This window comes from Centruroides vittatus, unplaced genomic scaffold (assembly GCF_030686945.1).
Source record: "Centruroides vittatus isolate TY-2023 unplaced genomic scaffold, ASM3068694v2 scaffold_769, whole genome shotgun sequence".
Lineage (NCBI taxonomy): Eukaryota > Metazoa > Arthropoda > Arachnida > Scorpiones > Buthidae > Centruroides > Centruroides vittatus.
In genome coordinates, this window is record NW_027122717.1 from 4,392,958 (window position 1) to 4,407,881 (window position 14,924).

The following is a 14,924-nucleotide window of genomic DNA, read 5'->3' on the forward strand; positions in this document are numbered from 1 at the left end:
TCTATTATTAGTGTTGGAGTGGAGTGATATAGATACACCCTATGTATCAGTGAAGTGATGGCAGCATTGGTATATTGTGGATGTTAAAATGAAGTCACTAGGATAAACCAAACTTGTGATGTACACCATGGGTAAGTCTGTTGACCTTCCTATGTAAACACAGATCTATGGGGATCACTCCATGTTGTCTTCTAGTTCTAGAGCTGTGGTTCTCAAACTGTGGTATGTGTATCCCTGGGGGTATGGACTCAACGTGGTTAATGACCATCCCAGTTATTTTTATATGGATGATCAATTATCATTGCTGGAGGGGAGTGCCAAATTATGATGATATTGATGACTAATGAATGGGTCCATCTCACATCTATCCCAGACAGCAATTTCTTTGAATCTATGTGGGCAACCTGCAAGAAATGGGACTAAGCTGCATATGAGAGCACTGGTAGAACGGATAGCAGGTGTAGGTGAGTGGAGGGGAGAATGACCTCGTCAACTTTCTCATATGGCTGAAAATTAAGTAGATAATGGATGGCCCATTCATACCCATGCCTATGGTATTTACCCATGGTCACAGTGGTACAGCCTCACAGTCATAGATCTAGCTAGTTGCAATAGTCTTACAATCCATGTTGTTGTAGCACACAGTTGTGGTTAAGGATCCTTGATGCTTCTATCTTCATTTTCTTTCTTCAATAAGTGTTGCTCTGTTTGTAACATATAAGATGAGGACTTTCAGTTTTTCTTCTAGTTGTGATTTATGAAAGGTTACAAATGAGACAAAGCAAATACCAGTTAAATTTCACTTATTAATCAAAATAAGGGAACAGATATCAGTCTGCCAGTATAGAGAATAAGAATGTATTTACACTAATTCCCTGATATTTCACTCTTCCTCCCATTCTACCATTCTTTTTCTACCACTCTTCCTCTTTCTTAGTTGTAAGTTAGCACATAAGCATTAGTTATAAGTTTTGACCTATGTATGATTGTCGCAAAAATATTTTTCATTGTGTGTTAAATCATTGTTTAATGCCTTCATGTAAGGAAGTAATTGTAGAGTTGGAATCTGAAAGAACCTGTTTACAAGCGATAATAAAATACTTTGTTTAGTAATACTGCCAAGTAATTATTGTTAAGTTTTCCTGTTTGCCAGCTTGTGTATGTTTTGCTACAAACATCACAGGCTAATGCAATACAGCACTTGAGAATGCTTGCCAGTGACTGTGTATTTCTCTGAATTACCCTATGATCCACACTCATCAGTATGGAATCTACTTCATTCTGATACACCTGATCTGGAACATCAGTTATCTGGCAGAAACAGCTGCTTGATATTTCATCAGACTGAATCTAAAAAGTCATTTTACTGAGACAAGTCTGTTGCAATTTTGAGCTGAATTACTGAAAAAATATCCTGAATTGGATAGGCTTGCAGTGAAAGTTTTGATACCTTTTATAACTTTCTACCATTGCAAGTCAGGTCTATCTGCATTGAAGTTCTAAGATCAAATACAGGCTCAACTTTAAGCTTATGTCTGACTTACAATTATGTTATGTATAATTTCTGAAAGAATTTAGAAATCAGTTAGTAAGAAATATACATTATTCTGCCCTGACCACTAGACACTTTCCTTTGCTCCACCTAGTGGTTGGAATACATTTCTATTTTATTACAACATAAAAATTATTTTTCATGCTGGTAGGATACATAACAATACTCCCTTTTTATTGATGAAGCATATGACTTAACATATGCACAATGTGATACATAGACTTTTTTTTCTTTTAGCATTAAGGTAACAATCAAATCCCAATCTGATTAAATTTCACTTATTAATCAAAATAAGGGAACAGATATCAGTCTGCCAGTATAGAGAATAAGAATGTATTTACACTAATTCCCTGATATTTCACTCTTCCTCCCATTCTACCATTCTTTTTCTACCACTCTTCCTCTTTCTCTCATTGGGAATCAAATCCCAATCTTGTGGGTGGTTTTACTACTCAAAGGACTATCCGGATATTACAAGAAGTGATATGGGAATAGTCCTTTGAGGTGAATGGTCTGAAAGTTCTGCTGGTCCAGTATATGTTAACTGGACTTTACTCTTCTGTTTCGTTCATAGATCTTTTTCTGTCTGTTATTGAACCCTGTTCCACTTGTGATTCCTCACTTGTCACTGTTGTGTATGGTTTTTTGGTTATATTTATTGTATCTTCAATACCTAGTGACACTTCTGTTCAATTGGTTAGTATGTCTTCCATATTGGCCATCTTCTAGCTTCACATAATACATTAGTGAGCCTATATTTTCAATTATTCTTGCCTTCAACTGCTTTGACTCCATCTCCTTTTCATGGGATCTTGTATATATGGCATCTCCAACTTGAAAATCAGGCTAGGTCATATTTATTTCTTGACTTTTTGTCAATGAATCTTGTTCATAGTTGTCAATTCATTCACAACTCTGTTGGTGATTTTCCAGTTGTTGTACTTGGTGTTATGAGGTTGTATAACAAAAATTCTGCAAGTTTTGTGGAACAATCCTTTCCTGATATTCTTCATATGTTTTGTTTTGTTTCCTGTACCATGCGTTCTACCTGTCTATTTGATGATGAGTGATAGGGTGTTGTGTTTACCCATCTTTAGTGCTTTTTTTTTACATGTATTTTATTGTTATTTGATTCAAAAATAAACATTAAATTTAAGAAACTCAATGTAAATTATCAGGGTTTATACCAATTAACATGGGCTTTGTGTGAAATTTCAGCAAAAGGTGTTATTTTTAAGGTTGGGGTAGATGGTCTGGGTAGTCCATACCGACTAACTACTAATGTCAATAAGTCATTAATTGTTTTATTGTCTTGTAAATAAAAACTCTCTTCCTGATTTTAAGTCAGTTGAATTACAATGTTATTATTTTACTGTATTCAAAAGAATGTTTTCTTTAATATTTGATTAACTAGTTTTTTTAGATCTGATTAATTCTATATTTTAGTTGCAGTTTAACTGGCATGCTGGAAACCCTGGGGTTACTGGTATGCCAGAGTCCCTCATATATGGCACACCATAATTCCATAAAAATACAGTATATGTAGGAATATTCTAATTTTCTTTCTGGTTATGTTTCTAAAAATGAAATCTCTGAACAATTTTTGATTTTGGCTCAAAATGGAAATGGTTATTTAACCAATACATCACCAACTGCTGTACATAATCGGGCTAACTTTTGGATATATACGATTAAAGATTATAAATAAATTTGGCACTTGAGATAGGCGTTGGGTGCCATCTCTTATTAAAATTAATAATTATATTTAAATTTAAATAATTTAGATTAAACTGGAAGAAAAGAATCGACCTGAAGCGGGACTCAAACCCGCAACTCCCGCTTACCGTGCAGTCGTGTTGCCAGTTGCCTTCAGTCCAATCTCCTCTTCCAGCTTATATAAGCCAAAGACATAACCATCGATGGCTATTACGACACCGACTGAGGACTCCTCTGTGCCCACAGCCAGAAACAACAACTCAAGGCACTCAGTCGGTCATCGCAACCCCGGCAAGGTATATACCTTGCCGGGGTTGCGATGTATTATAGCTGTCGATGGTTATGTCTTTGGCTTATATATGCTGGAAGAGGAGATCAGACTGAAAATCCGAGTAGCGTAACTGGCAACACGACTGCACGGTAAGCGGGAGTTGCGGGTTTGAGTCCCACTTTGGGCCGATTTTTTTTCTTCCAGTTTAATCTAAATTGTTTAAATTATTATAATTATTAATTTTAATAAGAGATGGCACCTAATGCCTACCTCAAGTGCCAAATTTATTTATAATCTTTAATCATATATATCCAAAAGTTAGCAGTTAATGAACCCAACCTTACTTGGCAGTGTTTCCCTTGATCCTATAGAATTTTCTTACTTGAATTTCATCTTATTCTTATAGGCAAACAAGTACTAACAACCCCATCCTTGTCACCATTTGTTATATAACTTCTGAAAGAATTTACAAATCAGTTAATAAGAAATAGACTTTATTCCACCATGACCACTAGACACTTTTCCTTTACTCCATCTAGTGGTTGGAATACAATTATATTTTATTACAACATAAAATTATTATTTTTTCATACTGGTAGGATACATAGCAAATTGAAATTTCCTCAAACCAAACTTGATATCAAAACATTATATTCATCACATCAAGCACATTGTTTCTACTGAATATACCATAACCATGACCATTTTGTCAATGTAACAGTGTTATACTTGATTATGTTCATGACAATAAATTATGGAAATAAAATCTATTTGCTTGAGATGCTTCAACATGAGTGCATTGGATTGTCATTGTTCTTCAGTGATGATCTGAAATGCACATGTAGAAACTTCTACAGTCCATACAAGGGGTACTCAGAGATTCATATTTCTGTCCAAGGTAGGGTTGCCAGATGTCTCAGTTTTCTGGGATTGTCCAGGATTTTTTTGACTGCCATCTAGCAATAGGAAGACTTTTTCTAAAAATTGTTCCCATAATGAAGTATCGTTTTCTTTTTTTCCATATTTTAAATGTATTTCTGTCACTGGCAGAGTAAAAAAATACATCCTGCATGTCCTGGAATTAAATTATCCTAGTATTTTTCAGAAAGAACTCATTTTGTCTCAGATTTTATATGCAAGTACCTGGCAATCCAAGTCCGAGGGGTATGCAGCCAAATGAAGTTTGAGAACCACTGCTCTAAGTGAAGTCAACACAGTTGGTAAACATTCAATAATAGCTGTCAAAGTTCGCATACAAACTTTGACAGCACCGGTTACAAGGTTTGCAAGAGGATTAAGTGGTTTCACCCTGGTGTATATAGGTGAATTGTCATTCAATAATAGTTGTACAAAATCCAATAACCTATTACCCATCTCATGCAATCAGTATATCATCTACATGTGGTTTTCATTTTTTATTTTTAACTCTTTCAGATCTCATTAAGTAATAAAAATAACAAAGTTAAACTAGCCACTATAATTAATTTAATGAAGTAAGCAATACATCTTTAACAGGGAGGGTAATATTGGAGAAACACTAATGTTTTTGATACTCAATGGGCCATTCTCAGGTGTAGACAGATACCTGTTACAGATTATCCTGTTAAAGGTGTATTTTTACTTCATTAGAAAATAAAAAATTCAAAATGGTCTACATTTTAACTATATGTACTGTACATCTAGATGATGTTTTAGAAGAATGGCATAATCCATAAATTTCCCGTAACGACTATCCACAAATATCACCATCACTCTTTTATTAAGTCATTACGTTTATTTCAAATTTACAGTTACTTTAATCAAAAATTTGATTTTTCTGACAGTACACAAAATAACACTGGTAAAAAGGTTTTGTTTGTGACTGTTTATTTTCTGACCATTTTTAGCTTCTCTGAAAATTGTAACAAATGTGCATTATGCCAGTGTTCCGCAAAGTGTGTGCCGCGGTCAATAGTTGGTGTGCCGCGGAAAAATGTCAAGTTTTGTGAAGATAATGCACCTACACATAGCCGAGAGTTATGCGAGCGAAGCGTTTTGTTGCGCGAGGAGCAGGACAGCCCACCCGCGCGCCACACGCATGTGTGTGTCAATGTGATATTGTAATGCTGCACCCAGCTTAGTCATCGTTGTCACGCGCTTTTGTAAACTGAAACAAATCGCTTTTCACCAGTAACTAGCTGCTAGTTTGTGATTGTGTCGTCGCAAACGTAATTGACTTTTTTTATTACAAATAAATAGACCTTAATACATGTATGTGTATATAATGGATAAATTCCTTAAACGTACCGCAAGTTCGTCAATTGAAACTAATGATTCCCAAGAAGCAGAGTCAATGAAGAAAAAACCTAAGCTTGTTAATCGAAAATATGATGAGAGCTATATACATTATGGCTTTATATATTGCGGAGATGAATCATGCCCAATCCCAAAATGTCTTGTTTGTGGAGAAACTTTGAGTAATAATTCAATGGTGCCCAGTAAACTTTTACGACATTTAACTACTAAACACCCATCGGTGGCTCAAAAAGACAAAGCCTTTTTTCAACGTTTGAAAGACCAGTCTAAGAAACAGGTAACTCTCATGAGTTCGTCTTTCAAAACATCAGACAAAGCGCAGAAAGCAAGCTATGTGATCGCTAATATGATTGTTAAATCCAAGAAGCCTCATTCTCTTGCTGAAACTTTAATTTTACCTGTCTGCAAAGAAGTTGTCAAGATTATGATTAGCCAAGAAGCTGCTAAGGAAATCGAAAAAATACCTGCATCAGCAGATATGATCTCATGTCGAATTAATGATATTTCTAGCGACATTCAGTCAACGTTAATTGAAAAATGAAGGCTTAGTGGAACTTTTGCGCTACAAGTCGACGAGGCTACTGATATCAGTGGTCACGCGCATCTCATATCAAATGTGAGGTACACTGACGAATATGAAATAAAAGAGGACTTTTTATTTTGTCTGCCACTATCTGGTTATACCATTGCAGAAGAAATATTCAAAGTAACAGACCAGTACTTCAGTGAGCATAATTTGGAATGGCACAACTGCATAAGCATTTGCACAGATGGACCAGCAGCTATGACAGGAAAAATTAGGGGATTTATAACCAGGGCTTCTGAAAAAAACCCTAATATTAAAAATGTACATTGCTTTTTACACAGGGAAGCACTGATGGCAAAGTCTCTGCCTGATGAATTGTTGTCTGTTTTACAAGATGTCGTCAAAATTGTCAATTACATCAAGTCACGACTGCTGAACTCTCGTCTGTTTAATGCAGTGTGTCAGGAAATGGGAGCAGATCATCAGTCACTTCTGTTTCGTACAGAAGTATGATGGCTTTCTCGCAGAAAAGTGCTTTCTCGAATTTACGAGCTAAAAAATGAGACCCAGACGTTCTTAGAGGCTCGGGGTTCAGATTTTGCTTCTCTGTTTAAAAGAGAAGAATGGGTAGCAAAACTTGCATATCTGGCGGATATATTTGCCAATTTAAATGAGCTCAACAAAAAACTGCAAGGTAGGAATTCTAATATTTTAATGTTATCGGACAAGATTGAAAGCTTTCGCGCTAAGTTGGTGTTATGGATCAGCCACGCTGCCAATGGTAGTAATGAAATGTTCCCGAATGTCATGGCTGCTGATTCAGAAAAAAAGTGCAGGCTTTGATAGTGAAACACTTGGAGCTATTAGGAGAAAAAATGAATTCTTATTTTCCTAAGTGTGACCTGCAACTTATGGACTAGGTACGAAATCCATTCTCAGATAGCATTTCCATTGGACACCTACTGATAAACGAGCAGGAAGAATTCATGGAGCTAAAAACTGATCGGACATTAAAACTAAAATTTTCCGAAACAGAGCTAGCACATTTTTGGCTGTATATAAAAAATGAGTATCCACTGCTTTCAAAGCATGCTATTGCAATTCTCTTACCATTTGCCACAACCTACTTATGCAAATTGGGATTTTCAACTCTCACTACGATTAAATCAAGAAAAAGAGAACGCCTGAGGATGATCAACCAAGAGATGAGAGCAGCCTTATCAATGATTGTTCCAAATTTTGATTGCCTGTGCTCAGTTAAGCAGGCTCACATTTCTCATTAAACATTGTACTGATTTTTATAATAAATAAATATTAAATAAACATTGGTTTTTTCTTTGGTGTACCTCTAAAATTTCTTGATTTGGTAGGTGTACCTTGAACACAAAAAGTTTGCGGAACACTGCATTATGCCCTTGTCAAAACATCATCAATACATGTGTGAAGTTCCAGACTGAGTCTAAATCTGTTATTAATTGTGCTAAAAATATTTTAAAATAGAGAAAAGAAATTGTAATAAATAAATGTGACATGAAAGTAAAGAAGTGCAACTCAGCTACATGTTAAGAAATAAATCAGTGTCAGGCCAGAGAGTTCAAACTTTCACTCTGACACTCATATACAAATGATCAAAGTTAAACTGAGCTGGGAAATGGGGAGGTTTGATGAAAGGAAAATGTTGCGTTTGACAGTTAACATTCCAAAATGTCAGAATAGAGAACATAACGATCAAAAATACAAATGCAGGTTTTGAAGTTCCATCAACATCTCCCAGTCAAAGTTAAGAGACGGTATTGAGTTGAATACCTAAGATCGATCTTTCTCGTGACCTGGTCCGATCTTATTTCCACCTGGAAAAAAGGGAGGAGACCAATTGGAAAATGATGAGAAGGAATTGGAACCAATCAGAGAAGGAAATTTGGTGGATGAAATCACTTAAATATCTGATTTCAAGGTTGAAGGGTGGATTTCTGTCATTTTGTACTGTCCAAAGTGACCTGTGCACTCTTCTTGTCTTTGTATGCCATTGCTTCTAACAAAGTTCTGTCATCCCTGACTGTGCTTTGCTGTCATCCTCTATCTGCTGGACTACCCACAACACTGGGATCCAATGACCAATGAGGTTCCAACAGCTACAAATTAGCATCTGTGGACTCTCTATTGATCTTTGTCAGAGAGAAGAAGTGCCTCCTGAAACAGCATGCAAGCTTTTCTTATATAAAATATATCGGGTTTCATTTGTAAAAGTGCCTGAGTCAGTGTGTCCACCACTACCCACATACAGTTCTAACCCCTTGAACTGTACATCCTGACCAGGGATGGATCTAGGTTTTTTGGGGCCTAGGGCTTATTGAAGCCCAATGGGGCCTCATTTTTATCATTCTTACCAAACTTAACCTAACCTAACCTATAAACTATTTTTTTACTATATGATAAGTGCTCATTTTTAATGAAAAAGTATTAAAAATTTTATGATGATGATTGAATTTTTGTGGGCCCTTGACACTTGGGGCCCAGGGCTTAAGTCCTATTAGTCCCTATGTAGATCTGCCCGATCCTGATGCAAGTTTAACTAATTCCACCTTTCCTAGTCAGCAAATCACATATATACAATATATAATAAATGGTATTTGATTTCTCATTAATTAATTTTTTTACCAGTCTATTTAGACTGAAGGAATGTTAATTATAAAAAAGATTAATGTATTTTCACCAATAAATTTTAATTTTGTTTCTGTATTGTCAAAATATAAAAAAATATTCTATGTATAGCTGTAAAAAATGCTGCTATATAAATTAAAGACACATTTCTTAAGTTAATATAAAATTATTTTTAAAAACATTTTATACTAATACAGTATATTTGATAAAGTTTATCATCATACCTTTTATTATACTTTCTTGATAAGGCTTCATGTTGTATATTTCTGCTAGTAACTATTGTTTTTCTCCTGTAACAAACTTACATACTGTAACTATATAATCAACTAACTGACACCTAAATGCATAATAGTTTAACACATAATAAACAAAGAAAAAAAAATTCTTTGTTTATTGCATACTGTAAGTATATCTTTTCTAAAGCAATTAGTGATCAAATAGTATTGGAAATGATTCATCTAAACTGTGTGTGTGTAAGAAAGAGACCACTGTTATCATTCTTTCATTATTTGATTTGAATTTCATTGACACCTAGCAGCAGTTCATAAGTCATTGGCTGTTTTCTTTTGCAAATAAATGCTTGTTTTTGTGTAACAAATTTCTGTGCCATCAATTTTTCAAAATGTCAAGTGTAATTAGGCTAAGAACATGCATTAAATTTTGTTTCTGCAACAGAATTACTGCTACAAAAATGTTGGAATGTTGCAAAAAGTGTTTGGTGATGATAGAAACTCGTTTTTGACAGACTGAGCTGTACAACATGTTCCAGGAAGGCAGAGGATGTGTTGAAGATGAACCATGCTTTGGTTGACCATCTACTTCAACTGATGAACATGTCACTTGAGTCAGAGATTTGATACTCAATGAGCATTGTTTAACAATTAGGGACATTATTGAACATGTTCCAGTATTATTTGAATCTTGTGAAGCAATTTTAAAAGTTCATTTGGGCTTGTGGTGTGTCACTTCTTGAGTTGTCCCAAAAACATTGAATTTTTTCCAAAAAAAAAAACGTGTTTGAGTATCTAGGGAAATGGCTTTCTTGAGGTGAATAATTCTTAAAATGCATCATTATGTATGATGAAATATGGATCTATGCTTTTGACACTGAAACAGCTCATCAATCAAGTGAATGGTGCTCAAAAGGAAAAGCAAGACTGAAAAGACAATGTCAGTCAAAAATCAAGGACATGTTGACTGATTTTTGTTTGATTGTTGTGGTGTTGTGAATCATGGATTCTTTATTTGAGCATTTTGCATTGTGTGTGTGACAAAGTTTGTAGAAAACATCCTAATTTGTGGCAAAAAACTCATGGATTTTGTTCCACAATAATGCATGTGCTTACAATGCTCTTATTGTTCATGAATTTTTGGCCAAAAATTCAATGAAATTTAGTACTGTTTCACAAGCTCTGTATTCACCTGATACAGCATCATGTAACTTTATCCTGTTTCCTCAACTAAAATTTCTGTTTCTTTGTCACCATTTTGAGTTGATTGATGCTGTAACAAAATTTGCTGAGACTCCTGAAGTGGTTTCATGAAAACGACTTTAAAGCATGTTTCAAGGATTGGAAAAAATGTTCAAAAATGTACAATGCAATGCAGTGGAAGGGATTACTTTGAAGGGATGAAATTGCAAGATTTGAAATACATTCAAGCATGATTACATTAAGATGCACATATGAAATAAATTCAAATCTTGCATTTTATTGAACAATTTCCAATACTTTTTGATCACAAGGGTACTATTATTTCAAATAAATTCTCTTTGCTTAATAAATAATAAATAGTAATAATAAATTCTCTTTGCTAGCATAACTTGATTATGAAGCAGTCACTATCAAATTATTCTTCTAGATTAGCTCAAGAGCTAAATTGTGTAAAATTATAATTTATATTTAAATAGAAATAAACTATTACTGCATGTTACTGTAAATTGTTATAAATAAAATAGTTTTTAACAAGAAGATAAAAGTGGGATACAAGTATTCTCTTATTAACTGTCCTATAGAGATTTTATGTATGTGACAAATAGGATATAGTTTGCATAAAATGTACTTTTTTTTTAACGTTCTCTCTGCCTCCTGGGTACTAAGAAGGCCTTTTTAATCATATCCATAATGGATTCACAGTCAGGTCCACAATAAGAACAGTTGAATGGTGGGGGATGGAGCCTGATATACCTGAAACAGATTATTTTTCAAAAATTCCTGGGATTTTTTGACCACCCAAATTTGATCCATGTCCTGCAGAGTGGCAGAATTTAACTGATCTTGGTTATCCAGACATCACATAAAATATACTTGTTATAAATATAGAATTTTTATTAAGATTCTTCTATTGAATATTCACTTTAAAAATATTTCAAATCGTACATTTTCAAATATGTATTTTTAATAGATCAATTTCAAAATTTCATTTTTGATCTTAACTGTTTTCTGTTTTTTTAAGAATGCTCAAGAACATTTTCAATGAAATTGTATATATATAGGGTAGACCATTTTAATTGATCAAGTAGAATAATTCAGAAAATATGCATTCTACAAAATATCATTGAACAAAAAATATAAGACTTCAAGGGGACCACAAAATGGGCTATTGATTTCATCATAGATCAGTAAACAAATCAACAAGCTACAGAGCAGTAAAAATGAGGTCAACTTCATTTTCTTAAGTGAGAACTGCCATTTTTTATTACATATTCTGATTCTACATCAAGAATAAACAAAGATTTATCTCAAACATTTTTTAAAAGATGCATTTATCAGAAGTTACAAGTGTTTGAAGTCTTATGCAGCCACCATGTAGTGCATGCATAAAACTGGATATCTGTAGAGTTTACTGAAAAAAGGAAGAAAAATGTTTACAAAAAGTCATTAGGAAACAACTATTATTTGGTGGAATCATGCTTTTTCTTCAAATACTGAATTTACGAGGACATTCCTGGCAAGGAGTCATGTCTCTGTTTTTTCATTTCCTTGTTCCTACTGAATATTGTAACTGCCACAGTTTTTCCACCAAAGGATGTGTCCAATGTTTTCATGTTGCCAAGTCATTTTTTATGAAGTAACCAATTCTTTGAGGAAATGTCAAAAAGGAGTCAGATTTTAAAATGTGGACAAAAAATATAGCTAAAATAGTGTCAAAAGTAAATAGCTATAAATCTTATTGGAGAAGAGCTATTTGATTGAAGTGAACTAGCTCAGTCAAAATTAAAATGTTTAGGTCTAAATCATGTGTATGGACAGTACCCATTTGATAGTACTTATACATGTAGATTGTGTACCCTAAAAAATGATGATTGATAAGTGTCCTCTGATTTGCTGAAAAAAGTCTGATCATTTTAACATAAAAATTTTTGTAAAATTTGTTAAATAGAAAATACAAATGTCATCAGCTGTCTCCAATACTATAATTTTTACAGATTTGATATGATTCTGTATTGTCTTCAACTAAACATTTTGATTTATATAAAAATAGCATTTACAAACAACATAGAATCAAGAGAAAGCAGTAATTATTAAAGTAAGTTAACTAAAACATTTTTACAAGGCAGTGCACCCACTAAGAACTAAAGACATCATTTTTAGTCTTTCTCTTCAACACATTTGTTAATAATAAAGCCATATCCTGGTATCTGAATTCCCAATATAAATCATGATCTTTAGTATCCATCATATCTTAATTAGATAATCATAGTGTTACAAATTTCTTTGAAGTACACACAATAAATTTGAAAGAGGCACTAGTAAAAGTGAAAAGTAGAGTATTATTTATTTTTGAATTCATAATAATTAAATTTTAATATAGTTGTGCAGTTTACTGATCTTTTTCACAAAATTTCATTATAATCTTACCAGGAGCATGAGTCTTAACTACTTTTGATAATACCAAAAGTTTAGTATCCAATATAGAGGCAACAAAAGACTTACATGTGATTTGATGTTTGAATATGTAATCTAAGCATCTAAGAGATTACGGTATGACTTCAAATATGTAGAGTAAGCTTTCTGTTGTCATTGGATACTGAACTTTCAGTATTATCAGTAGTAGTTAAGACTGGGTGGTCCACTTATACTTAACAGTTCATCACAGGTTTGCTATCTTATTTGTTTATATCATTGTTATGCTATTTCTATATAACAATAACTTAATACAAAATGTACAGTATCTTTATCCTACTCTCATTTCTTACAGAAAATGCAGTTCTTAGATAATTTCTTGGAGATAACTTTGCAAAACTGATATATATTAATTTAAACAATTATAATTTGTTTTGTTCCACATTATATATGTTAGGCTCAAAGACCGAAATTGCTCACTGAGCGAAAAAACAACCACAATGCATGTTTGAAAATGGCCATGCCTATTTTTAATAAATTTTTGTTTTCTAGTTTTATTGCAGGATATGCATAGAAATTATATAAGGACTTCTCAAAAAGGTTCCTGGACTGAAGAAAGCTTTCAGCTAGCTATAGAGCGACACGAATTTTGCTTTGTGGTCATTTTGAAATGTGCGTTGTGGCTGTTTTTTGCTCAATGAGCGATTTCGGTCTTTGAGCCTAACATATACACCTAAAGATGACTGTTATATACAGATGAAAACATTAGTAATTTGAGGTATGCTGGTATGTGTTTAAATTTTTTGGAGATACTATACAAACTTATTCATTGCATTATTGCTTACAAATATATCCTTTAATGATCTCATTAAGTGTTTATTAAGGTAATTAGAGTTTGCAGTGTTAATATTATGCTACAGACATGGAGTAATAGGTAAATAGGTTTTTTTGCAGTGTTTTAATATCATTTGAGAAAATTGGATGGGGTTATTCAGATGAACCAGAAACAAGTTATAGTTTTTTCTGTAAGAAATAATGGAAAACACACTGATATCTGAATTGTCAGGAATGTATGACATTTGAATAATGTTTTTTTTTTATGTTTGATTCTTTCTACTCTACAGGAAGTAAGAGATGTTTTGACCATACCCATCATAGTTTGGCCAAATCTATAATGGGAACAGCTAGGTAGCAAGAGACAGGGCCTGATGTATCCAAGACAGAACACTCCTGAAAAATCCCTGGGGCTGCTCATCTAAATTCAATCCTATATCCCTAGAGCAGTAGGCTGACATCTGACCATCCTTAGATAATGATGTATGACTAATAATAATTTTAGACAAAGATTTTCATATTAAAACTGTATTTATTTCTGAATATCATAAAAATCAATTATAAATGATTATACAAGGCAAAGTTAATAGATATTGAAGAGAGTGCCCACTGATAAGATTTATAAACAAATAATAAACTTAGAGCCTATTGATATATGAAACTCTGAGAAGACTGGAAGATGGAAATTTGATGAAAGACACAATATATTTAAATGAAGAAATAGACAATGTTTGGAAAATATAGAGCAGGGGTCACCAAACTATGGCCTGGGGGCCAGATCTGGCCCTTGAGGTCAGTTCATCTGGCCTGCTACCACAAAATATAATTATTTATATGGAAATATCATAATTTGTAGATAAACTTAGTATGTATAAAAAATTAAAATAATTAGTGGTGGCATCTGTCAATAATATAATTTTTAGGGAAATTAGCGAAATAAAAAATTTGGCGACTTTGGATATCAGAGCACTTTTTGTGTAAATACCTGCAATAAAGTTTCTAACAAAAGCGATTACGAACTTACTGCAGCGATTGTGTTTGTGTATTGGTAAATAAATATGTTGGTTGTCTTTATTTTTTGTATATTCAGTGTGCTGTACTGAACAAAATGGTTATGCAGCCTGTGCTTGTCATTCTGTTATCTGGCCTGCTGTGAAAAAAATTGGTGACCTCTGATATAGAGTATCTGAAATTCAATAAATATCAATATTAATAGAAAAATTT

General features: G+C 33.4%; 1 protein-coding gene across 1 annotated transcript; it reads left to right on the top strand.

The window, feature by feature from the left end:
* The first annotated feature begins 5,802 nt into the window (after window positions 1-5,802).
* LOC136989851 (zinc finger BED domain-containing protein 5-like) lies at window positions 5,803-6,375 on the top strand. The gene has a single exon (XM_067288133.1). It carries the CDS (start codon window positions 5,803-5,805, stop codon window positions 6,373-6,375), a length of 573 nt encoding a protein of 190 aa, XP_067144234.1.
* Window positions 6,376-14,924: the final 8,549 nt, after the last annotated feature.